Source organism: Rhinolophus sinicus, chromosome 5, assembly GCF_057876585.1.
Source record: "Rhinolophus sinicus isolate RSI-liver-muscle chromosome 5, RSI-T2T, whole genome shotgun sequence".
Lineage (NCBI taxonomy): Eukaryota > Metazoa > Chordata > Mammalia > Chiroptera > Rhinolophidae > Rhinolophus > Rhinolophus sinicus.
The window spans coordinates 37,085,888-37,112,290 of record NC_142505.1 but is presented as its reverse complement, the minus strand read 5'-3'; the positions used below and the strand labels follow the sequence as shown (position 1 = coordinate 37,112,290).

Sequence of the window (26,403 nt, the reverse complement as noted above, 5' to 3'; positions counted from 1 at the left end):
ATATGAGCCCTACCCCAAAATAAGCCCCAGTTAAGATAGTCAGCCAGACTGACGCATTTAGTACATCCGTTGCAACACAAGAGGGATGTATTGAATTATAAAATAATATTAACATATAATTAAATATAAATAAATTATATTATTGACATTAATACTTAAAATAAATGATAATATAAATGGTAATTAAGTATTTGTAAATACCGAAGTGGGAGCCTTTGTACGAGAGGTAAACGCCTATGTAAACAGATGAACTCAGGACTTATTGCCGAATGACCAATCAGAGTACAGACACAACGCATGAATAACGTGTGCACTTGAATGGACATGATTGTGTCTAATAGAAATCTTCACAATTCAATACGTCGTGTGTTGGACATATTTAATGCACTCGTGTGAAATAAAGAAATGCTTTCTGAATTTTGGTGCCTGCAATTTTTTGTCGCTTTTGTGTGGACCATCATTCTTAACTGTCATCATTTTTGTTGCCACTACTGTCTCATAAGTCTTCAATTAACACTTGATTTAATGGTAGATTTAAAGGGAATAATATTTTGACCCCCCAGACAAGAGGAGTGCAAAAGGAAAGAGCTATTCCGTCGAGTACAAGAAAGGAATCGTGGAGGACTCCCGGGGCAAGAATCTTACGGCTTTCTGCAAAGAGAAGAAGTTGGCTCTCCGAATGGTCCGAGAATGGTGAGCAAAGTACGATAACGTCAGTCAACAAGTGGATGAGGGAAATGCTAAGAAGCGAAGTGTGGATCAGGTTGGCAACCATTATTTCCTGAGCTGGAAGACATCATCTGTGAATGGATTGCTGACAGGAGAGCAAAGGCTTTGGTTGTGCAGAGGGCTGATATTCAAGCACCTGCCCTTGCAGTGGCACCACAGTTAGAAATATCCCCAAAAGAATTCAAAGCATCACAACACTAGCTGGATGGCTCCCTTCAGCAGTATGAACTGTCTCTAAGGTCGACAACGTTGTTCAAACTGGACGATACTGAAGGTATTAAATGTGCACTTGCATTCAAGTCTTTTGTTGATGGCATCGACTTTTCTAAATACCAATTCTACGACATGATTGCTATGGATGAAACTGCAGTGTTTATGGTCCCAGGATCTCAAACGACAATTGATCAGAGGTGTGCCTCATCAATCTACATTCCCTCCACTGGTTACAAAAGTGCACGTGTTACCTGTATTTTGGCAATTCATCTGGATGGAAAGAAAACCGCATCTTTATCATCACTAAGGGCAAGAAAGATAAGGTTGAACGTGTTTCAGGCATTTATGTTCTTGAAACTGTTGCACACAAGCAGTTATAAGGAAGTGGGTTGATTTAATGCTGCCACTTGTTTTGTGAGGTGTCCAAAGAGGTCTACTAGTCTGGGATTCAGCCAGCACTCACTGCGCTAAAGACATGACGAACTTCCTTGCAGAGAGAAGAATAGATCAAATAATGATTCCCACTGGAATGACTGCCTATCTCTAGGCTCTTGATATTGCAATAAACAAGCCATTCAAGGACCATTTGTGCATGGCAATCAATGACGACATCGAAAATATAATGGAGAGTAACCAGCGTGGAAATTTTGTGAAGCCTAGCCTGCAAGAGGTCATGACTTGGGTGAAGAATTCATGGGATAAAAATCACTACAGCTGTGTTGCCAATACACTACGAGCAGGGTACCTGGACAGGAAGTGCTCATTTAAGGAAAGCTCTATTGCTGGACATGAGAGACTGGGGCCAATGATTGTGCAGGAAATGGAGTTGCAAGAAATTCAAGCCAGAATTTGGGGTTTAGCGAGTTATGATGATGTTCCAGAAGAAGATGACATGACTGTATTTGAATAAATGTAGATTTTTGTACATGAATAAATGACTAAATGTAGATTGTTGTACATGAATAAATATAGATTGGTGTACATGAAAAAATAAGACATCCCTTGAAAATAAGCTGTAATGCGTCTTTTGGAGCAAAAATTAATATAAGACCCAGTCTTATTTTCAGGGAAATATGGTACCAGCACCGTGTTCTAACCAACTGAGCTAATTGGCCACCCCAGTTACTTTTGTTTTTATGTGGGAATTCAGAGGTTAAACTGTGCTGTCCCCATGCCATCAATCCTTTTTTATTCTTTCACTATTCTGTATGTTTATATTTTATGGCATTTTAATATTTTAGATGTCTTTTTTTCTTCAACAACATATAGTTTGATTATTTTTTTATCCAAATTGACAATCATTCTTTTAACTGGAGCATTGAATCCATTTACATTTAATGTAATGACTGATACACGTTTAAGTCTACTATGTTATGTACTTTTTTCTTTGTTCTCTATTTTTTTCTTCTTTTGGATTCATTTTTATTCATCATGGTTTCTTTCTCCCCTTTATTATTTAGGAAATCACACATTTTGTTCTATTCTTTAGTTGTTATTCCTGAAATTCTCAAGCATCCTTAACTTACAAAAGCCTGATGTTAATAGATACCTTTACCCTCCTCCTTGATTATAAATAAAACTAGAACGCTGTTACTCCATTTACCCCACTCCCAGCTAATATATTTTTGTTATTGTGCATTTCAGTTATATGTTTTAAAGGTCACGAGGTCTTACTATTTTATGTAGTTAATGTGTGTTTACATGCCCCCATTTCTTTGCTCTTTATTCCTTTCTACAGCTCTATCAAGGAATCTTCTGCATGAAGTACCTTTAGAATTTTTAGTAGAACAGATATGTGAGGTGTGTATTGTTTGTTTGAAAAATATATTTTGCCTTTATTACCAATGGATATTTTTACTGGGTTTAGAATTTTAGATTGGCAATTATTTTCTTTCAGCACATTGAAGATTAGTCAACTCTTAGTTTCTATTGTTACTGCTAAGAAGTTAGCTGGTATTCCAACTGTCATTGCTTTGAAGATAATCTTTTTTTACTGTAATTACTTTGAAGATTTTCTCTATGTCTTTGTTTTTCTGTACTTTAATATAATGTGTCTAGGTGTGATTTTTTTTTTCTTTATCCTGGTGCAATATTATGTTGGTCTCCTAGACTCTGGATTTATATATTTCACTGGCTCTCAAAACTTCTTACTCTTTAAATTTTGCTTCTGTTCCATTCTTTTCTCTATTTCTTGGATGCCAGTTATGCTTATATTCCCTTTTTGAAGGGGATCTCTTCTGTTTTTTTCCTGAATGTAACATAGAGAACTAAAAAGGTGGGTAGTCTCTTCTAACTTTCCTTCTAGTACATTTAATTTTCTCTTCTGCTTTTTCTAATCTACTGTTAAGACTGTGATTTAAAATCTTAATTGTAGTTATTGTAATTTTTTTGTTTTAAATATTTTTTTCTTTTTCAAATCTGTTTTTTCCTGTGTTTTAGTATTCAGTTCTCTGCCAGAAGTTTTAAGCTTCTATTTTTTTGAATGTTGTTAGCATAGGTATTTTATGATCTGTGCCTAATAATTACAATATCAGCAGTCTTTCTTTCTAGTTTCTTTTGATTATTGCTTCTGTTCTCTTTATGTCTTGTTTCCTGTATATCTTTTACTGTTTTCTGGATGTTGTACTCGAAACATTTTTTTTGTAGGGATAATTTGAGGCCTTTTTTTCTGAGATTTCATTTGCTTCTGCCAGGTACTTGGAGCACTATTAATTTGGGACCTCCATGAGATACTGGAAAGACACAGAGGAGGGGAAGCCAGGTTTCAGTTCATAGCACAGGTGGTTTGCTTCTGGTTCCCCCTTGTCCTGAGAGTTGCAGCCCTTTCAGGTAACAATTCTAAATGGGGGGTGGCTTTGATCTTTAGGAGTTATTCTCACAGTTCTTTCTTTGGATTTGGCAAAGCCTTGAGGGAAAAATTGGGTTCTCATCTTCTCAGTTATTTTTTTGGCCTGGTAATTCCTCATTATCTTGTTCTTTAATGCTTATAAGAAGAACAAATTAACGTATTTTATTTGACTTGCTTCATTGTATTTGGAGGCAGAATTACCTATTCTACCATTACTAAAAAGTAGACTGCTTATCTCATGGGATTTAATCTTACCTAGATATATTATGTAACACAACTTGTATCATATAGTTAACTGAGTAATTTGTAGAAAAAGTCTAAGGTAATACATATAGTATGATTAGGTAAGATCCATTTTGTTTAGCATACTTATATATAACAACAACTACCAATTTGTAAGTTTCTATGTGCCAGGCACTTGTACTGAATACTTTCTACATGTTGTCTGATTTAATTCAACCTATGAGGTGTAGGTATCATTACTATGTTCTCTGTTTTACAAATGAAGAAATCAAAGCTGAAAGACGTTAATGAGTTTATCCAGGTCACACAGTTTCAGAAATGGTAGTCACTCAGGCCATCTGACTCTGAATTCTAAATCTCTATACTTTACTCTTTAAAGTGCTACAAGAGTCCCTGATCTAGACATGGGATCAGGAGAAATTTCCCTGAAGAAGGAAATTTGAGCTGAGATCTGAAGGTCAAGTATGAGTTAACTAAGTGAAGAAGAGGTTAGGAGTACCCAGGCCTTGCACCTGGAGGGAGACGACATTTTGAAGATTTGAGAGGTCTGGTGTGACTGTTAGGAAGACTGTCAGAATTTATGGCTCCATACTCTTTGGGGGATTCTCTTACACTGATATGTACCACCCTTATATCTTGCTTACATGGTGTGTTCTTCCCACTTTAAAACTGGCTGACTCTTAGTGGTGATGAAGTAGGAAGAGCACAGCACCACCTCTAAAATATTCTTGCCAGAAACTACTGAAACTGAATTTAATACAGCCTCTAGATGTAACAAATTTATAAGAAATATAAGGGATGGAAAAATACTCGTATGTTAAATAATGAGAATACAATATGCCAAATCTGAAATGTGGGTAATTCTGCAAGACAAATGGCCTATTTTCTTCAACAAATAAATGGCATGTTAAAAAAAAGAGGGGTGGGAGTGGGACTGTTATAGATTAAAAGAAATTTAAGAGTGAGATATATATATATATGTGTGTGTGTATATATATATATATATATATATATATACTTTCTTTGAAAAAATCATGAAAAGACACTTTTAGGACATTTGGGGAAAATTGAACATGGACTAGATATTGAGTGATAGAAAGGAATTGTTCTTATTTTTATTGGGTATGATAATGCTATTGAGATTATGTTTATAAGTCTATATTTGTTCGTGATGTATATGGAAATATATTCATAAGTAGGTGAGGAATAAATGAAATAAGAATGGAAGAAATTGGTCATTGAAGCTGGATTGATGAATACCTGAGTTCATTATACTTTTTCTCTCCTGTGTATTTTTGAAAAATTTTCTAATACAAAGTTAAAAAAAATAGCTGAAAGATGGTAGCAGCTGAAGTTGGCTGACATTTTCAAAAACCATCTTTATTTCAAATAAGGGCAGGATGGATGAACGTAGTGGGTGATTGAATTGTTGCAAGAGACCAAAGTGTAAAGGAAGAGAGGACTTTATGGTGTGAAGCAGCAAAAATGGCAGAATTTGAGAATGTGTAACATGTTAATAGATTTAACTGAAAATAAATTATTGGTGACTAGTAAATTATTTAGCTGGATTTCACTATCTGAAGTAGATATAGAAGGGCAGAAAGGTGCTTTGGAAGACATACTGAACTGGTAGCAAGGAGGCCTATTTCTAATTACTCGTGAGAAGATCATTTCACCTCTCAGGTTATAGTACCTGATGTATTGATACAACTCCCCCTCTATTCTTCCCTGTCAGATATAAACAGCTAGAGATTTTGGATTAAACAATTTCCAAGGTTCTCTCAAGTTCTAAAATGCCACGATACTAATGAATGTGTGTGATTTTGTCTCTGGAAAGAAGGGATTATACCTATGTATCTCAAACAATCCAAGGAAATTTTTTCCTATAGAATGACGGAGTCTTAGACAATAAGAGCAAGTGATAGTAGGGTAAACTGAATACAAGCTTTTGTGTGTGCCAAGCAGAACCCTTTGTTACTAGCCTCTGATCTACTACTTAGAAATAAAGGCTACCTGAGAAAGTGGCAACTTCATTCACCCTGGGAGTTAGTCCAGTGAATTGTTAGATTGGCCTCTAACTTTGGGTCAGGTACAATTCTTTTAGTTTTTTCGGGAGCAGTTTTCAAAAGATTATTTATTGGCTTCACATGCTTTTCACATTATCTAGTTAAAATAAATCATTTTCTTTGTGTGTGTATATGTGTAAAACCCATGATATTTTATTTGTAGAGAACATTATAAGATATGGTTTATTCTAATCATTCTTTACATCAGCTTAAGAAGTTATAAAAGTTTTGACACAAGAATGACTTCAATTGCCCAAGAGTAGTGGACTCTTTTAAATACAATTTTGTTTAACATCTATTGTCTTTTTTTTTTTTTTTAATTTAGGCAACTCAAAACTTTTTATTGCCAATCTCTACTTTGATTCTACAAACGAAACTGTATCTCCAGTAGCCTCTAAAGCCGAGGAATCCAGTAAATCATCAGACTCATGACTGAAAAAGAGGTAAACTTGAAATACTTGAAGCCAGTGTTTTGTAAAATATAGGCCAAAAAATACTACATCTACAAATGTGAAAAATCTTACTTTAAAATGATTTTTTGATTTAGTAAGATAATTTGGGGCAATGCTTTGTTAAATACTATTAAAGGATTTTATTATTCTAAGACTTCACAATATTCTCAGTCTGCCAAAAAAGGCTTTAGTATACAGCACTCCCTACTTATTTAACACCAGTCTGGTGAATATTTCATTAAACTAGTGTTTTGCAGCACATACTTTGGAAAATGCCGTTCTCAGCTGTTTTCAGAATTTGCAAACAGTTCCATTATTTTTTCTCTTAAAAGAAGTATTCATGTTTAATTTGGAACAACATGTTTAATTTGATCATTGAAAATTTGTGACATTATTACTTACAAGGCATTTTATTTTTATGCTATCTAGTAGACATCTACTGAGATAGCCACACAGAGCTTTTGGCTCCTAAAATGGGTATCAGCAATAATTTTAGTTCTGTGTCATTAATCTTTGTGACCAGAAGACCTAAAGCATAAATAAGAGAAAAGTCTGTGGGAAGGAGGAGAAGTGTAGAAAAGATAAAGAAGGGGAAGAAAGTCAGCAGTCAAAAGGAAAGATTTATTTGGTACTATGAGTCATAATGCTGTCAAAGAGTCATCAGGGTAATTTCCTTTTTTGTCTTGATAGATTTTTAAATGTCAGGGGCATTTGGATGTGAAGAGTAATACTTCATTTTTTGTCTATATTATTAATCTTTAAGCTATTATGATATTTACTTACATACTATACCAGTAACAAAAATGTATTTATTGTATAAATTATATTTTTCAAGCATTTAAACATTGAAAATTCACTCAAATATCTTTTCACAAATATACTGTAATACCTTAAAAAGCGAGTAAAGCACCTCACACAGTGATTTCAAAATTGGTCATTGTATTTAACATTAAAAGGCCATTGTAAAACTACTGTATTAATATCATGGATTTAAATGTGTCATTTAAAAAAATCGATATTTCTATTCCTATCCATATTTTATGTTCTTATCACTTTTTTCTTCCCATTGTTATGTTTTTATTCCCTTAATCTAGAAAGTTAGAGTTCCCCTCTCAGGTTCATGGTGTAAATACATATTTAAAATCAGGGAAACAAGACTTGAGAGTGTCTTTCAGAGTGATTCTTGAACCAGTTACCTGGATGGACAGATTCCTTTTTATAGTTAGACCATGTCCATTATACAAGGAACTATTTAAATTATTGTCTCCTACCAGTCAGATATGTTTTGGGTTTTTTGTTTGTGTGTGTGTGTGTGTGTGTGTGACTCTATAAGTCATGTTAAAATGACACTTGTTTCTAAGTGACTTACTTTTTCTGTACTATTCAGCAAATATAACCTAGTTTGCAGCTGTTTTTTTTTTTTTTTTTGAGTGAGGCCTGGTCTGGTTCAGTTAAATAAAAAACCTAAGGTCTGTTTGGTTCACTGCAGTTACAGGTATTTTTTATTTATGTCTTAATTTTGATCATTACATATACATAAAAATTCATATTAAAAAAATGTTTGGTGAAAAAGTCCTGTTATTCTGAAAACAAAGAAAGTGATATACAAGAGGGTGTTTCTTTACGTTATAAAGTTGATCCTTTCCTCTCTCCTTTGTAATTGTAGCGTGAAGCAGCAGAATGGGAGAACATAAATGTGCTGTTGATGATGCATGGCTTAAAACCTTTGTCTCTAGTCAAAAGAACAGATCTTAAAGGTAATCTCATCCTATTCTTGTTCCTTATGATAAAAAGCTTCTTTCCTTTAAAAAATGTTTTTATCTTAATTTCTTTTTGCCTTACCTTTATTTTTACTATTTGTATTACATTTTTTAAAATGCAGATTTCACCATTTTTGACAAACAGTCATCAGAAAGGATGAGACAGAATTTGAAAACATTGGTGGACGAAACAGCACGTCAACAGAATATGATCCAGGAGCTCATAGAAACTAATCAGCAGCTTAAGTAAGAAAATGGAGAAATATCTCTTGAATTTTTTTGTATCCAAGTGGTATGCATTTTTAAAATAACTGCCTTGAGAAGAATTTTGAAAATTAATTTTCCATTTTGATTAAATATTAAGTTTAAAAAATATTTTTGATTGATAAATCTTTTGGTAATGGCTTAGCTTAGTTATATAATGGTACTCTATATTTCTTCTGTTGGTTTGTGTTATAAGATAGAAATTTTAAGAATGCAAAGAAATTTTAGAAATTCATTATGTTGTTAGATGGGGGGGTTTGTTGGTGTGATTTATTTTTATTACTAAGGAAGGAATTGTGTGTCTGTTATTAGAAATGAACTTCAGCTAGAGAAACGCCGAGCAGTAGATCAGGAACAACGAGCTAATGATTTAGAACAAATCATGGAGAGTGTGAAATCCAAAATTGGTGAATTGGAGGATGAATCCCTAAATAGGGTTTGCCAGCAACAGAATAAAATAAAAGATCTTCAAAAGGATCATAAAGCTTTACAGGTACTGAGTTATGTATTTTCTTACATGATAGTACTAAAATAGCTCGTCAACGTCACAGGTGACTTCCATGTTGCTTAATTAATTCGTCTTTACCTTTCTTGACCTGTCACTGTCCCTTGAGAGTCTTCTCTTGGGTTCTAGAATATCCTCTCTTTTGATTTCCCTCTAACCCCATTCTTCAGCTCTGCTGGTTCTTCTCATCTCCCTAATCTCTTATTAATAGTACTTGGGATTCCCTAGTACTAATTCCTTAGACCTTTCCTCTTTTCCATATATTCTTAACTCCCTTGGTGATGCTCAGTCTAATTCATAGTACCTGATTTAAAGCTATAGCCCAGACCTCTTACCTTAATTCCGGACTCATATCCCATTGCCTACTTGGTATCTCCACTGGATGTCTAATAGGCATTTAGAACTTTACGTGTCTAAAACTGAGTCCCTAAATTTCCTCTCCAAACTTTCTTTTAGTCTACATGCTGGTACAAGTCACCTTCATTTCTCTCCTGCTTCTCTCTTGGTCTCACTGCGTCTACCTTTGCCTTTTTCAGTTGTTCTCAACATAGTAGTAGCTCAAAACTCTCCAATGGCTTTCCTTTTTCTTTAGTTTTATAGAGATTCTTGGGTTCCTTTACTATTACGAAATGCTGAATGCAAGCAATTATAAGCTGTATTTTCCCTATTTTATACCTATTTCACTTGTTACATTTTTGCATTTATGACATATTAATATTCCTGGAGCTAGTACCCATTTAAAAACTGCCTCAATACTGTGTAACTGTGAAAATGACTTTGTGTATAATATTGTTAGGATATCGTGTCCTAGATGTATCTATCATAATTATGTTTTTTGAAAAATTTCTTACAGGCAAAATGTCAGCATTATAAGAAAAAACGAATGGAGCAACAAGAGACTATTGCTTCTTTGCAAAAGGATATCTGTAGATTAACAAAGGAGGATGAAGAGCGCATTGTCACTCAAAACAGAGTGTTTGCTTATCTCTGCAAAAGAGTTCCTCATACCATCTTGGATAGACAGTAATGTTTGCTTCATAAATTGATATGTAGACTCATCATTTTTTAAACTGAATTTATCTTGGGAGTGGTATATCTCTTATAAACTGGAGGAGTCTTCCTCCTGTCGTCTCTCCCTTTTTTTTTTTTTTAACGTCATTAACTTGTTGACCAGTTGTCCTAAAGAAGTATATTCTATCTTCCTACATTTCCTTTAAAATGGAAGTTAGTGCTAAATTCAGATTCAAGTACTTTTGGCAAAATACTTCATAGGTGGTAATGTATGTTTCATATAGTAACATATTGGGAGGCACAGGATGTCTAATTGGCCTACTCTTGGGGATGCTAAGATTGTTCAGGGGCTTGTATAGTAACAATCTGATTTTTTTCACTGTAAAATTACCCATCATCCTTTCATCTAATGGAGTCACCCATTGATGATCTTGCAAAATGGTGATTTTTTTCAGAGTCCAGAGTGCTAACCATTACACGATGGATATGGTGATTTTTTTCAATTCTGCTATTTCTTTCTTTCTTTCTTTTTTTTTTTTTTTTTGCTGCAATTCCATAAAAAAAAAGAACATTTCTTATCATTTTGCGGGTATTTAGTTGCCCTATAGAGTTTGTTACAGGGAAGGTGGGAACAATGCTCAGTTCTTTATTTTAATACCCACTTTTTAGTGTAGGAGTTGGTACCCTGATGATCTCCAGTGATAAACAGTAGTAAGATTTTTTTGTTTGTTTGTAGCTATCTCTCTTTTTTCAAATGTTGTTATTCATGGGACTTTAATGATCAATTTATCCTTTATTGGCCAGTTGGCAACTTTTTCATGTTGGTATTATATCCTTTTGATCTAACTCCACTAATCTTTGTTAGACTTATTGCTTTTTAGATAGAGGTTATAGCATGTACATTTTTTTTTTCTTTTCCCTAGAGCTGTTTTGAGGAATAGAATCAGATATTTATTAAAACTAGCACTAAATGTTTTAAATTAACTGAATTAAATTTCAAATTAATTAGACTATCTTTTTAGTCAGCAATAGTTTTTAGAAACTGCAGCTTGGTTGTTCAGGTTGCTTATCATTATTATATTGTCATTGATTTTAGGACTTTTTAGTGGAGAGTACTAGGAACTGTATATATTTCTGGGAAAAATCCCAAGTTATTATTGATTTTTTTCCAGCTGTAGTTAACATTATAGAACTTTGATTTAAACTCTGATTTTATATTTGAAACTCTTTTGCACTGAAAAAATTCTTACTCCTAAAAACAATATCATAATTATTTGCTTTATCCTATAATATATAAAAATAGTTTCAAAAGAGTAATACCAGAATTACTTCTAACAATAGACCTACTGAATGAAATTTAAATTTCTTTGAAATTATCTTTGATGTTAATAATATATTCCACTATGGATACAATCAACATATAGTGTTCTTAAATATCTTGAAATATTCCTTTTCTCTGTGTTTATGTTACCAAATGAATTTACAGTTTGGTTTATTTGTTTCAATTTTTAGGAATTTTAAAGTTTATATATTTACTTTTGAATATGTAAGACATATGATTACAAACTTAAAACTACAACTATATTCAGAGAAGTTGTATTTTTCATTTCTGTCCCCTTAACCCTATTCCTTACCCCCCCCCCTTTAGGTAATTTTAAATGTTTAGTGTTATTTTTAATACAAACAGTATGAATATTATATTCATATTTTCCCTTTTTGTATAAAGGTAGCACCTTGTTTTTATTTGCTTAACAGTATAAACATTTTAACTAGCCTTATGTGTTTACATAATAGGATCAGAGATCTTTATTAATTACGTATTTCTGTTTTACTATGAAAATAAATGAGGTCACCTATAAGTTAAAAACAAAACTATAGATTGGATAATTATTGGAGAATTAATACACATATACATATATGATTTTTATCATTTTGAAGGACAAACACAGTAAAAAAGTAAAAATAAATAATGTAACAAAAATAGTTAGAGATAGGTGTGAATAAATTAAAAAAAGAGAAGCAAAGAAAGAAAAGAAGGGGAGGATTAAGGAAGAACAAAAAGAAATAAAGAGACAATTACAATGGGAGGAAGAAGATAGCAAGAAGATGGAGGAAGAGGAATGAAAAAATAACACACAGAAAAACACAGCCAATTTGAGTGAGAAGGCAAGAAAAAGAGAAGCCATTGAGAGAACTTAACATATACCAAATGAAGTCAAGCTAATTCTAGTATAAAATTGTCTGATTCCCTAGAGATTCTGCTCTCTATTTGATTTTTAATAAAGCAAATTTTGAGTTTGAGATGCAAAACTTAAAAACTGTAAATTAACCTTGTTAGAGGTTGTAGCCACTTATGCTGTTGTCAAAAGTTACAAAAGGCATTGGGCAAGACAATATAGGACATACATAGGTAAGTAAAGCCACGTTTCCTGCATTTTTGGACCTAATAGTTTTGTTGGGTAGATAAACACACACTCAAATAAGTAAATTTAATGCAGATCATAGTATGTGCTGCGATGGGGCAAATAGGAGACTAAGTGGGTGTGGCAGGAGAGATTAGTTCCCATTGAGGAAGATGGTGATGACCAGGAAGGCTTCATGAAGGGGGTAATTTGTAAACTAGACTGTTAGGAACTATAGAATTTTAATAGGCAGAAGTGTGGGAAAGATGATTTTAGTTAGAGAAGTATGGTGGCAGGAAAACCGAATGTATTTGGGAATGGCAAACAGTCCAGGAGGTCTGGAGCACAGGTTGCATAAGTTGATGGTTAATGTCTTAGGAGACGATACGGACGGAAAAGTGTGCTGGAACTTTGAGAAGCTTAAACTCTAGGACAAAGAGTTTAGGTTCTACTTTCTATGTAGCAGGATAAAAAAACCCAGGATTTATGAGCAAAGAAATTAAGACCAACGACAGAAAGACAAGTTAGTAATCAGTTGTAATAGTGTAGGTGGGAGATGATGAAGGGCTGTATTAGGGCTAAAAGAAAGGGAGAGAGATGGCAGAGATGGACAGAAATTGTCCAAACTGACAGGCTGTAGTTGTGGGAAGAAGGAGAGGAGTCACAGATAGCTAGATTTCAGGTTAGATTTGGGTAGTGGGGAGGGAAGATGACGAATCCATTTACGGACATGTGCTTCGGTACCTTCCATCAGCCATGTAGAAATATCAGACCTCCATCTAGAAGAACCAAACTCCAGAGAACTTCCAAATTTCAGCTAGAGAAAGAAGAGAAGTTATGTTTGGGTGTCAGGATAACCAAGAAACAAGAGTGTTTCAAAAAGGAGAGGGTGCTAAGAAGTGTTACATGCTGCCTCATCAGTTTGTGTGTTTGCTTTCCCCCCAGTCTTATTGCTCAGAATTCCCTGAAAGTTTATTGAAGGTAGCAGGTATCAGTCACTCAGAATGAATGGAGTTTGCTACAGAGGAAAAGATAGAAATGGAACGGTACCATATGGGGGAAGTGTAGGGCGTGAGAGGGCTTATGAAGGATGTAAAGGAGATTAAAGCATATTTGCAGAATAATATGAAAGCTGGTATGTGTTGGGAGGGGAAAGGTTGAAAAGGAAGAATAATCTAGAAAGTTATGATACTAAAAGAACAATTGGTTGAATTAGTTCTGAAAGGGGGGATGGGTGAGTAAGTTTCCCAGGATAGAAAGGAAATAGTGTAAATATTTCTTTAAAAAGAATAATGTGTGAAAACACAGTATTATTTTTCTTGAAGGATTTTTAAAATTACAAAAGTAGTACATGCTTATAAAAATCTAAACAATATAAAAGTGTTTCAAGTAAAATTGTATAGCTCTGCTTACCCTCCTAATTCCTACCTCCTAGAGATAATCACTTTTAATAGTTTGGCTTGTGTCCTTCTTAGTGTTTCACGACAGGAATGTTATTGGTATTTTGGGTGGGACCATTTTTTGTTGTGTAGGGCTGTCATGTTCATTGAAGAACTTTTAGCATCCTGCCCCCCTCCCCAATTAGCCAGTGTGACACCCAATACTGTCCCCTAGGTTATGGTGTCATCTATCCCCTAGTTAAGAATCCGTGAAGAGCTCTTTTTCAAAACACATACAAATTCACATACAATTATTTCTTTTTAAAAAATAGTAATAGTACCTATTTGGCAATGCAATGTTAATTTTTTCCTTACTCCTTATTAGGACATACAAATTTACATTATTTCTTTTAATGCTTCATCTTTTTGTATAGTATGGGTGTGCTATTATTTATTTAACTTTTCCCGTGTTGAAGAATACATTGCTTCTGGGTTTTCACTTTTTAAAATAATGGTATAATGAACAACTGTTCATCTTGAGTTATCACCTTGGGCAAATATTTCTGTTTGACCGATCACTAGAGGTAGAACTCTTGGGACAAGGAAAATATACATTTACTATGTTGTGATACAATGTTTGTGGTTATTTTAAAAACTATACTTTGAAATTAATATAAAACATGATTTCATATATACTTCTGGCAAAATCACTGAAGCTTTTAATAAACTTGTTAGATTATCTGTATGTTTATCACTATAATTTGAAATTAGAATAGTAAATGCTACAATACCACATTTTGAAAATAATTCAATTTGTTTTCTGTTTTTTAGGTTGCTTTGCCTAATTGATTACTATGAATCTAAAATTAGAAAACTGCAAAGGTACGACTAATCCTGTATTACAGTTCTTAAAGTTACTCTCTAGTCATGAATCACATCAAAAATTCTTATAGCCTCTTGAAGCTTTAAATATGCTTTGGAAATCTACCTAATATGTAACTATGGGTTTCTTTTTTTATAAAGATCTTGAAGACTATACTTATATTAAAATATATTACTGCATTTATATTAAATATGTATATTTAGTAATCACTAAAGCTTTGGTCACAAAAGAAATAGGATTCACTTTTTCTTTTGTTGAAGTATTATAATTTGTTCTACTGATGTTATCGAGCCACTGGATAGTTCCCGAGTCTATCCACAAAGTGGATTAGATTAGCTGCCTACCAAGGTGCAACCTAATTAGTATGCAGATTTATGTGAGATACAGATAAAATGTCATGGTGAAAAATTAAACATATAGTGTAAAACATACTTGGCACCTCTGATTAAAGAAATTAAGGGTAAAGATTAAAATAATGGTCTTCAACTTACCTAAAATAGCTGAAGGATATCTACGGCCAAATAATCAAAAGTGCTTTAATATGAGGTCATTAGAACAGTAGCAATCTATTTCATTGTTTATAGATGGAATAGCTCTTTTAACAAATATTTATTTGAGCACCCGTTCTCTGCCATGTTCTGTTTTAGGAACTAAGGATACCATAATTAATGAAGCAGATAAATTCTCTGCTTTCATCAAGTGTACATTCTATAATAGTATTCTTACCCCCCAAACAAAATGACCAAAATGACTTTCTAGAAACTCAGCAGGACCAATGACAGAATTGTGCTGGTTGCTCATTCTTTTGGCCATTGGGGACTCTAAAAAAAAAAAAGGGAGCAGGATGGAGGGAAAGGGAAAAAAGTGAAAAGGGAGGAAGAAAAGACAAAGAACAACTAATGATAGATCAACTCCTTGCTTCGTTCTATGCAGAAAGCGGTATTATATCAAGTAACTTCAGGGAACCTCTGATTTCCAAATGAAACTTATTTTTTAGATGTTAGGCATGGTGTTAGATTCTATAGAGATAGGACACAGTATGGTCCTTACTTTCTAGGAGTGTACAATCTGGTAAGGGAGATAAAATGTAAACACATTAATAATTAAGAAAAATATGGGACTTAAACACTAATCCATAATGTTACACTAGAGTAATTATTAAAACTTGTACAGACAGTAATATTTCAGAAGTATAAAAGAAGAACAAATTAGTTTTGGATAGAGTGACCAGGGAAGTTTTTACAAAGCGGATGGGGGCTATGCTTGAGCTTTAAGGACAAGTAAAATTTGGGGAAGCAGAAAGACAAAAAAGCTAAAGCCATTTTAGACTCCTTGGATGTTATGAGCAAAAGTGGTAAGTATAAAAGTACAGACTTTTTTATGGCCCTGTAATTAAGCCAGTTTGGCTGCAGTTCCAGGGATTTGTTGGTATGTTCATTGATAGAGGTCATAGCCTCTCTAGAGCAGTCATTCAAATACTGGACCAAGAGGAAGCTGTAAATTAATGAGAGGACATCATTTGCCTTGAAAAGAAAGAAGGCACTTTTTCCTTTAATACAGAAAAACTGGGTGATGGGGTCACAGGTGTGTGTATTAGGGTTCTTAAGAGAAACAGAACCAATTATACATTTATATAGAGAGAAGAATTGATTTTAAAGGAATTGGGTCATGAGATGATGAGGCTGGCAAGTCTGAAATCTGTGAAGCAGGCGTGCAGGCTGGAGACCCAAGGAAGAGTTGGTGTTGCGGTGTTGAGGCTGAAGGTAGTCTGGAGGCAGAATACCTTTTTTCTTGGGGGGTCTCAGTCTTCGCTCTGAAGGCCTTTAACTAATTGCATGAGGCCCACCCACCCACATTATGAAGGTTAATCTGCTTTACTCAAAGTCTGTTGATTTAAAAGTTAATCACATCTAAAAATACCTCCCGGCAATATTGAGACTGGTGTTTGACCAAAGAGCTGGGCAACATGGCCTAGCCAAGTTGACACTAAAATGAATAGCCAAAGTATGTACGAGTAAAGAGAAGGAAAATGAAGCATTTCATGGCTTGAGCAGCTGCAGAGTCTTATGCTGGTAGAATTAAGGAAATAATGAAAATGAATGAATCAGGTTAGATGGAGATTGTGGCAAACTGGAGAGCTGTGCACCATCTGTCTTAAGGGGGCAGCTACTACACATGCTCATCAATTGATGCTGTGCAGTAATGTGAGCCCAGTGTGGCTAGATCTTCTGGGTTTTTGTTTGTTTGTTTTTGAGAGAAGCTAGAGGTTAGATTTATAAGTGAAAACAGATTTTTTAATGTTCACAGTTAACTCAATGCTTTAAAAATATGATCCAAACTGAGTATCAGTTACAACCTTTGATCTATGTCTTTAGTCAATGCTAATCTAGATACAGGTTTACTTTTCTCTGTAAAGGGCCAGACAGTAAATATTTTCGGTATTTTAGGCTGTAGAGCCTTTTCGCAACTACGCAGCTCTGCTGAACTCAGCCATAGATGGTGTGAAAAGGGTCTGGCATGGATGTGTTCCGTAAAACTTTGGTGCAAAACCCACAGGCAGCAATTTTCTGACCGCTGATCTAGATGGTGAAGAAAGAGAGTTTGGGATGTTTAGTAAGGTAGAGAAGATTTAGCACAGCCATCACTGGAATCTCTCATGTAGAATATGTGAGAGGTTGCCTCTGAAGTTGTGCAAACTGGGGTTTCTCTGACTAAAAATGACAAAAGGATTGCGGCCATTGAGGGAAGTGGTGTTGAATTTGATTGTCATGAATTTGTAGTGAAAATCTGAGATTAAGGAATGAGAAACTTGGGGAAAATGAATTTTGTACTTAATCCTGTCATCACCTGTCAAGCCGAAGTGAAATACTTTGGCCTATACGAATGCTTTGGCTCAGGTCAGATATTTAGATTGAATGTCTCTCGTTATGGGGGAAGAAGATAGGAACAGAATAGGAGCTACATTATAAATAATGTTCTTACAAATGAGAAAATTAGAAGTCATTTAAACTTTGCAGCGATATAAAGTCTCTCAACGAGAGGGTCTTCAGGGTTCTTGAACTGCACAGTTTATAAACTCAGTCTTCTTTCTAAGAGAGAGTACTAACTTGATAGTGAGAGTATAGCAACTTCAAGATGGATTTTGAGATCTACAAATAGGATGTTAGTATCACCTGAAGAAGCAGGAGTACTATAAAAATAATGAACAAGTATTAAATTACTAAAGAAAAGGTGATGAAAGAATTTAAAGATGAAAGAGTTGAAAAAGAATAGAAAATGAGGGAAGACAGGCTACGTTGGAGGCCTAAGTGGGGTAAAACAGGAAGCCCGAGAGAAGGTGTTACGTACCTGTAGCTACAGAAGCAAGACCAAAGGAAGAAGACAGACAGGACTTGGGCCTCTTGCAGAAGCAGAAGCCCTCCGCTTGACACCAATTATTATTTTTTCTGTTCCTTCAGTAAAGTTAACAGAAGTAAAATATAATAAATACACAGTAAGTTCTCACTTAATGTTGTTGATAGGTTCTTGTGGTGGAACAACATATAACAAAACCAGTTTTACCATGTTAACATCGATTTGTTTAAAGGGCAGCATTGTCCAAAGTTTTTCTCATCATGAAACACCAAAAGTGATGTTTGTATACCATAGAAAGATGAACAGACAAAGCTGCAGTCAGAAACAACTGACTCAGGAACTCTGGCCACCTCACGCCTTACCCAGTTGTCTGGAGGGCTGAGGGGGATGAGTACCTTGGCACATCTGTAACCCTGTGCACAGTGTGTCTATGGCATACCATTTGGGTGCTCTACTTTAGGGCACAGGCTTGGGGAGGCCTCCAGAGGGATTTGTGGAGGGCAGTTTCTGAACACCTATTGATTGATATTCCTTTTTGTCGCCATACATTAGAAAACGCAGGGAAAGCAGCAATCAAGGCAGAAATGTGAATACAGGCATGCCTTGTTTTATTGCACTTTGCTTTATTGTGCTTCACGGATGTTGCCTTTTTTTAAAAAATTAAAGGCAAGACCCGCCATCAACAAAAGATTGCAAGACCTGCTTTAATGTGGTGGTCTGGAACCAAACCTGCAATATGCATATATGACGGTTAACCAGTTGGAAGTCTTAGAAAAAAAAATGCAAACAAACATGCTACAATCTTTGAAAAAGAGGAAAAGTAAATTTTAAAATGAGAGGCTCTTAGCTAATTTACTTTACCTACTTTTCTTTACCTAATATTAATACGTCAATGTAGATTGCATGGAATATATTACTTGTTATTTCTATTAGTATTTCCCTGGCTTGGTAGGATTAAAGAGCCAAGGAAAGTAACATAGGAATAAAACCTATGAGGCTCAGATGGAGCTTCTGAGATGTCAGAGACATTTGAAAAGCTACCCTGGGGAAAATAGTTCTATAGTGAATTAGTAGTTGAGTGAAGTTCCCCTGTCTAATTCCATTCTTCTCTTTAGATAGGAATTTTAAAAATGGTCTTGGGAAATGGAAGCAAGTGGCTTTGAGGTGCACTTCTGATCTCCTGGACATGATCGCATGTGGATTAGGGAAGAAAATAAGACACAGGATTTCTCTAGTTAAGCTCTTTCTCTTCATCCCTGAGGAGCACCATCTTCAATACGGGGCCCCTCCCGAGCCTTCTGCAGGCCACTGGAGAAAGGGCGCGGAGGAACTTGTGGGGGTGCCACATCCTAATGAGAGCGTGAGGCATGCTTAGAATGGTTTCTGCTTCAGGAAAACCACACAATCTGTCAATGCTAAATAAAGGACTGCAGGGAAATAGCGTGATAATTCTTCACTGAAACCCATTTCCCTTTAGGTCCGCGCACATTTAAAATTGTCCTCCTCTAGAACATTTGTATATTAGGCTTCTCTTGAGAACAAGTGTAGCCGTAAATGGCAGGTATTTTAGCATATATATAGGGAGTGATGTACGTGCATAGGCTTTGGAGCCAGAGAGATTTCAATTTGAGTCTCACCACTACTATATTTTAGGTTGGTGCAGAAGTAATTGCAGTTCAAGAAGTGGCGTACAGCATTAGGAGTAGAGACAGTGGAAATGTAATGGCTGTGTGCGATGTCAGAGGGATAATAGATGGGGGAATGGGGGTTATCACTGTGTGAGGCATATAAATGATAAATGTTTAACTATTACATTGTTTTGTACAACTGAAACTAATTAAAAAATGTTTGAACAATAAATAAAACTTAAAAAAAAGTAATTGCCGTTTAAAAGGTTAAAAATAATTGCAAAAACTGCAATTATTTTTGCACCAACCTAATACTTACTATTTGAGTGACTTTGAACAAGTTATATACCTCCTCTAAGCATTACTTCTTCACTTGTTAAATATGAAACGGCTTATATAAAACATCCATCTTAGTACTTGTTATATAGTAGCTAGTCAGTCATGCTTCTCATCACCATCTTTCCTAAAATGATAATTTGTTCAAGGCCAGCATGTGTTTTAGAAGGTCTGAGAGATATGTTAGTACAGCACTTTCCAGTAGAAATGTAATGCAAGCCACATATATAATTTTGCATTTTCATGTAGCCAAGGTAAAAAGTAAAAAAACCAAATGAAATAAATTTTTACATATTTAATATCCAAAATAATGTTTCAACATGTAATCAATAAGAACATTATTAATGAGATATTTCGTATTCTTTTTTTCAGACTAACTCAGTGAAATATGACTATTTTAACTTATGGCATATATTTCAATTCAGACACTAATTTTTCATCAGAAATATTTGATCTGTATTTAGATTTCATAAAGTTTACAGTTGAAAAATAGACTTACATATCCAAATTGTTCCAAACATACCTAGAGGTTTTCTAGCAACTGAATCAAATACAAAAAAATTGTTTTTCCTTTAATATTTGCATCCACATTTATAAAACTGGTTTATCTTTTTTAGAATAATTGATTTGACTGAAAAATCAAAGACATAACAGTTTCAAAACTATGTCTAACTTAAATAAATTCACTAGCTCTTATTTAATTCAGAAGACTATTGCAAAATTGAAAAGCAACTCTAAATCTATCAAGAGCAACAAAATTCTTCAGTTTTTTGTAATTTTAGTGGCCAATTTACATGTACTGCTGATTAAAACTAAAATCTTCTACATATTGATTCATATTAGAAAAATGTATAAAATCAATGTTACTGATTTGTATTAAGAAAAGTTTCCATTTCGGTGTAAATTCTTATGACTATCAGCTAGTCACAAATAATGCTTTTCCTTTTTTTGGAGCTTCAGATTTAGCTTACTCATTTGTAGAGTGATATTGGTGAAAAAACAAATCACAGTACCATTTTTTTGTCTTTGATTATTGAACACATTTTTTCAAGAAAATACTGAATTCAGCTTAATAGTACAATAAATCTTGTAACTTCCATGACTCAACCAATAAGCCTTGGCAAAAAATACAAGATCATCGAATTCATTGTCTTCTATTTGTCTCAGCAGTTTCACCAACTAGCATAGCATTTGCACATGTTGAATAATTTTACAACTGTATCCATGACATTTTTCATAGTGTGCTTCAGAAAACAAATATTTCCAACACATGTGTTATACAGTCTAACAAAGAAAGCAAGAGAAACATCAGTCTTTTAAAAAATTCCAGTAAATCTGGATTTTTGACCTAACAACGCTGGAACACCAATTGTGATTAAAAAATGATTTTTTTCATATCTAGCTGAAATTCTTCATTGGATAGATATGCAAAATTCAAAAACACATACACTACAAGTTCGAGTTTTTTATTTTTTTTCAGGTCTTAAGTTGACAACATTTCTTAGTAAATTTGGAAGTCTTTTTTGAGACAAACATTTCCCAAAGTATTAATTGGACACATTACTCATCTGAAGATAAAGTACTTGAAATTTTTCAAAGTTTGGATTAATCTTTGATATTATGAGAAAGGTCTTGTATTTTTGCAGACAGTTTGTGGGTTTAATTGAAGCTCTTTCACTTTTTATAAAATATCTTTTATTTCCTCATTTTTCTACAAATTTTCTGTAACTGAAATAATTTACTTTGCCATCATTACATCTATAAACAATTTCTGTTTTTGTGCAAGACTTCAAAGTGTTTTATAGCTGGGCAAAGTTACAAGCTCAGATTCTTCTTTTAAAAACCCCTATATTACGAGTTTTTGTTGGATGGTTAATTCTGATTTCGGTGGCTAACCTCCATGCTTTTTTCACTCTTGAGACTATTACATTCACTGTGCATTTGCTGAAAATGCCTCATAACATTATCTATTTTATTATCTTAAAATATTTTTATATTACAAACAACTTTTTAAAATAACAGCTTTATTGAGGTATAATTCACATACCATAGAGTTTACCATTTTAAAGGTACAATTCAATGGTTTTACTATATTCCGAGATTTGTCACCGACACCATAATCAGTTTTAGAACTTGTTCATCACCCTATTGAGAAACCCCATATCCACTAGCAGTCATGCCCCATCTCCTCTCTGTCCTGTGTCCCTACCCACCTGCAACCCAACCAACCCCTAAACAACCACCAGTGTACTTTCTGTCTTTATGGATTTGCCTCTTCTGAACATTTCATATAAATTGAATCATATACAATATGTGATCATCTATGACTGGCCTCTGCATAATGTTTGCAAGGCTCATATTATAGCATGTATCAGTACTTAATACCTCTTTATGTCTGAATAATAGTTTAATGTATGGATACACCACATTTTGTTTATCCTTCTATCAGTTGATGGACATTTGGGTTGTTTCCACTCTTCGGTTATTATGAATAATGCGGCTACATACATTTGTTTACAAGTTTTTGTATAGACATGTTTCACCTCTCTTGGATATATATTTAGGTGTGGAATTGCTGGGTCATGTGGTAACATTAGATGTTTAACATTTTGAGGAACTACCAATCTGTTTTTACAAAGTGGTTGCATTTTGTTTCCATTTTACACTTCCACCAAGCAGTGTATGAGGATTCCAGTTTTTCCACATCCTCATCAAAACTTATTATTGTCTGTCTTTTTAATTTTAGCCATGCTAGTGGGTTTGAAGTGGTATATCCTTGTGGTTTTTGTTTGCATTTCCCTAAGGGCTAATGATGTTGAGGGTCTTTTCATATCTTATTGTAATTTGCATATATTTTTTTGAGAAATGTTTATTTAAGTCCTTTGCCCAGTTTTAAATTGAGTTATTAGTCTTTTTACTGTTGAGTTGCAAGAGTTCTTTATGTATTCAGGATATAAGTCCTTTATCAGATTTGCAAATATTTTTTCCTGTTTTGTGGGTTGTCTTTTTTCTTGATGGTGTCCTTAGAAGCTCAATAATTGTTTTAATTTTATTAAGTCCAATTTACCTGTTATTTTCTTTTGTCACTTGTGAGCCAACAGCTTTTTCATTTTGTTCTGCAGCAAGTCAAAAGAGCATTCGTCAGGAAATTCGTGACATACCTTCTTTAAGTCTCTTTACTGTCCCAGTTGTACTCTCTCACATGTTATTGTCTCCACTTGATTCTGTTAAAAATCTGTCCATAATTATTTTTTTAAACTAGAAAAATTGTTTAGTTCTTAAAATAACTATCAGTTTAATTATTAATTCTGATTTCTATAGGTATCACCATAAATGTAATACCAGAATAAACACACTACAGTGTTATATTGATGTATAGGAAAAAAGAAAACCATTCAAACTGGATCAATCCATTGACGCTGACTAGACTGGTTGTACGTTTGTGTGTAGTACTACAAGCCGCGCATGTGCCCAGTGCACATTAGGCTGCAACAGTAATACTTGCACGTGGTGCAGCACAGCGGATTGTAGCCCTAAACCATAAAGTTGTGTTTAGCAGAAAAATATTTGCATTGCATCAGTTCTTAAGTTTTAATTTTAAATAAAATTAAAAATTTTATTCTCCAGTTGCACAGCCGTATTTTAAGTCCTCCTTAGCCACATGGAGCCAGTGTTTACCATATTGGACAGGCCAGTGTTAATGCATCAGGATTGTTAAAATAATAACTGATTTACTAGTAGTAGTTGGCAGTTCACAGAATGCTTTAATATCTTTTGTTTACTTTTAACACCACTTCTGTGAGACACGTATGACAGATACTTGTCTATCTGACAGATGTGAAAACAAATTCTGAGAGATTGACCTCAAATAACACAGTGGGCTAATGGTGGTATCCAGACTTGAATCAGGACCGTTAAGCCTGCTGCTTTGTCCACTTATACTGTACATTTTTTTCATTTAGCTTTTTTGGTGACCTAAAGTACTAGAAGGAAACAAACAGTATGCTTTGTTTATTCATTTAACAAGTGTTTTTTTTACCCACCTTTATGGCCCATACTCTTCTAGGCAGTGAGATAAAATGGGGAACAAGACAGACAAAGTTCTGGTTTGTGTGGATTTTACATTCTAATTAAGGTGGTAGTGAGCAGATATATACTATAATATTAGGTAGTAGAACCTAATACCTAATACCATTCTGTATTAGAACAAGTAGGAAATTTGGCTTAAATTTTAATTCATATTTAGGTTATCAAATCCTTATTGGATTGATTTAATTTTTGTTAGCTAGATTTTTTTCTTTGAAGATAGATTTTTCATAAGAAGTACACTGCATGTATTTTTTCGTAGGCATTATAAAGAAGATGAAAGTCAGTCAGAAGAAGAAAAAGACTACAGAAGCTTTGATGCCTCACCAACTTATAAAGGCCTTCTAATGGTACGGGGATTAGATATCTAATAAATACTTTCTTATAAAGTAAAATAATAATTTCCTAGGAAAGTTAACTCTTTTTCTATAAAATGCATTGCAGTCATTACAGAATCAACTCAAGGAATCGAAATCTAAGATTGATGTACTTTTAAGTGAAAAGCTGAATCTCCAAAAAGATTTGGAAAGCAGGTAAGAAAAACTGAAGTCATTTTTATTTCACCTTTGGAAAGTAAACACATGCTGGAATTGGGAAGGTTAAATGAATCATTCTAGCCCCTTTTCTTTGAAACTCATCTTGGAGAAACTCATACTCGTCTGCTCATTTTGGTCAGTTGTCTTTCATATAATGGAAGGAACAAGAACGCATAGGTAGGCAAGGGAAGTGAGAAAATAGGAGTCCACAATGAAGAGGATAAAACTGGGTAGGAGCTCAGAGCAGACTCAGTCTTACACTATGAGATTTCTATTCTAAAGTTACTTTTGGATGTCTCATTATTTCGTCTTATCCCTGTGTTGTGGGAGAAGAAAACTAAAAAGTTGAAATGGCATACAACAGAAACATGTATTTATATGCCGCATACTACCATGAGGCGATGACACTCTCCATGCTGATAGTGAGGAATGAGCATTGTGGAGACGTTTTTCATTCAACAACTATCTGTTGAACACCTATTATAAGTTAGACATTGTCTTAAGCTCTTATATAATGACCGAAACAAATATCTTGTTTTCATAAAGCTTATACTTTAATGGGACTGATATCTACAGTATAAAAACCTCTTATATAAAGTTTAACGACCTGCCACATAGTAATATGTAAATTTATGATTATATAAATATGTAGTAAAAATTTTAAAACATGCATGGGAATAATGGATAGTGAATTTAGGAAAGTGGTTACCTGTATTATGAGAAGGAGAGGAATGATAGTAGTGAGGGACATACATGGAGTTTTAGTGTATATATAATGTTTCAGTTTAATATAAGACAAATCTGTTAATATTCAACTTTGATAAAGCTGAGTGGTAGATACACCACTATTTGTTTTACTATTCTCTCTTCTTATCTGTACATTTGAAATATTTTGCTATAAAAACAAGTAATAGAATAACAACAAAAAAAATGCTAAAAAGTTTTGAACAAGAAATATAGAGAAGAAATCCTATGGCCAGTTAATACCTCGTTAGCAATCATGAAATATTTTAAGAATTTTAATAAGCATATTTGTGACAAGTAACAAGGTATACTCTGTTGTTTATTGTTAAATATCTTTATAGTTTTATTTAATAAATTGAATGCTCAACATCATTTATTTTCTACAGGCCCACACAGCATGAATTAAGACTTTATAAACAACAGGTGAAGAAACTGGAGAAAGCCCTTAAGAAAAACATCAAGTAATTATATTTTACCAAAGTTACAAATTTATTAGGCTTTTATATTTTTATTTTTATTTTTAAAAATATTTTATTATTTTTATTACCTATCATCTTACCTCATAATGGCCTTGGCTTGAAATTACCATGCTGATGGTGGGGGGAGGGAATGACACTAACTAGGGATATTTCTGGTTCCACAGTTTAAAAACAATTTCTACTGTGTTGGATTTGGCTATATATTCATCTTAAGAACAAGAAAAAGGTAGTTGCCTTATAATAATAAAACACAAGATTTTAACTAGGAAATTGTTTTTGGAAGTCATGGAGGAATTGCAAGGGAATCATTGAAATTAGAAATGACAAGCCCCCAATTTTTGTTAGTGGTAGTCATGACCTGAAGCCTATATAGCCTCGTCATACTTTAAAAGTACCAGAATGAGTGCAGTGAGCCATTCATATCCCCCACTTGTGCCTTTCTTGACTTGGAAAAGCGTGTGCTCAGAGGAGTTGCAAAAAATTGG

At 34.0% G+C, this 26,403-nt stretch overlaps 1 protein-coding gene across 9 annotated transcripts in view; it reads left to right on the top strand.

The window, feature by feature from the left end:
- CEP70 (centrosomal protein 70) overlaps window positions 1-26,403 on the top strand; it is a 62,560-nt gene that overhangs the window by 15,193 nt on the left and 20,964 nt on the right. For 5 of the 9 annotated variants that reach the window (XM_074312918.2, XM_074312917.2, XM_074312914.2 and 2 more), the window contains 10 exons: window positions 3,636-3,771; window positions 6,425-6,542; window positions 8,218-8,308; window positions 8,434-8,557; window positions 8,888-9,068; window positions 9,934-10,103; window positions 14,704-14,754; window positions 24,422-24,509; window positions 24,604-24,692; window positions 25,826-25,900. In XM_074312918.2, coding sequence (XP_074169019.2) covers window positions 6,528-6,542; window positions 8,218-8,308; window positions 8,434-8,557; window positions 8,888-9,068; window positions 9,934-10,103; window positions 14,704-14,754; window positions 24,422-24,509; window positions 24,604-24,692; window positions 25,826-25,900 — 884 coding nt within the window. In that variant the 5' untranslated portion in view covers window positions 3,636-3,771; window positions 6,425-6,527. The remainder of the gene's footprint in view (window positions 1-3,635; window positions 3,772-6,424; window positions 6,543-8,217; window positions 8,309-8,433; window positions 8,558-8,887; window positions 9,069-9,933; window positions 10,104-14,703; window positions 14,755-24,421; window positions 24,510-24,603; window positions 24,693-25,825; window positions 25,901-26,403) is intronic. The other 4 variants (XM_074312916.2, XM_074312915.2, XM_088798360.1 and 1 more) reach the window with 1 other exon arrangement.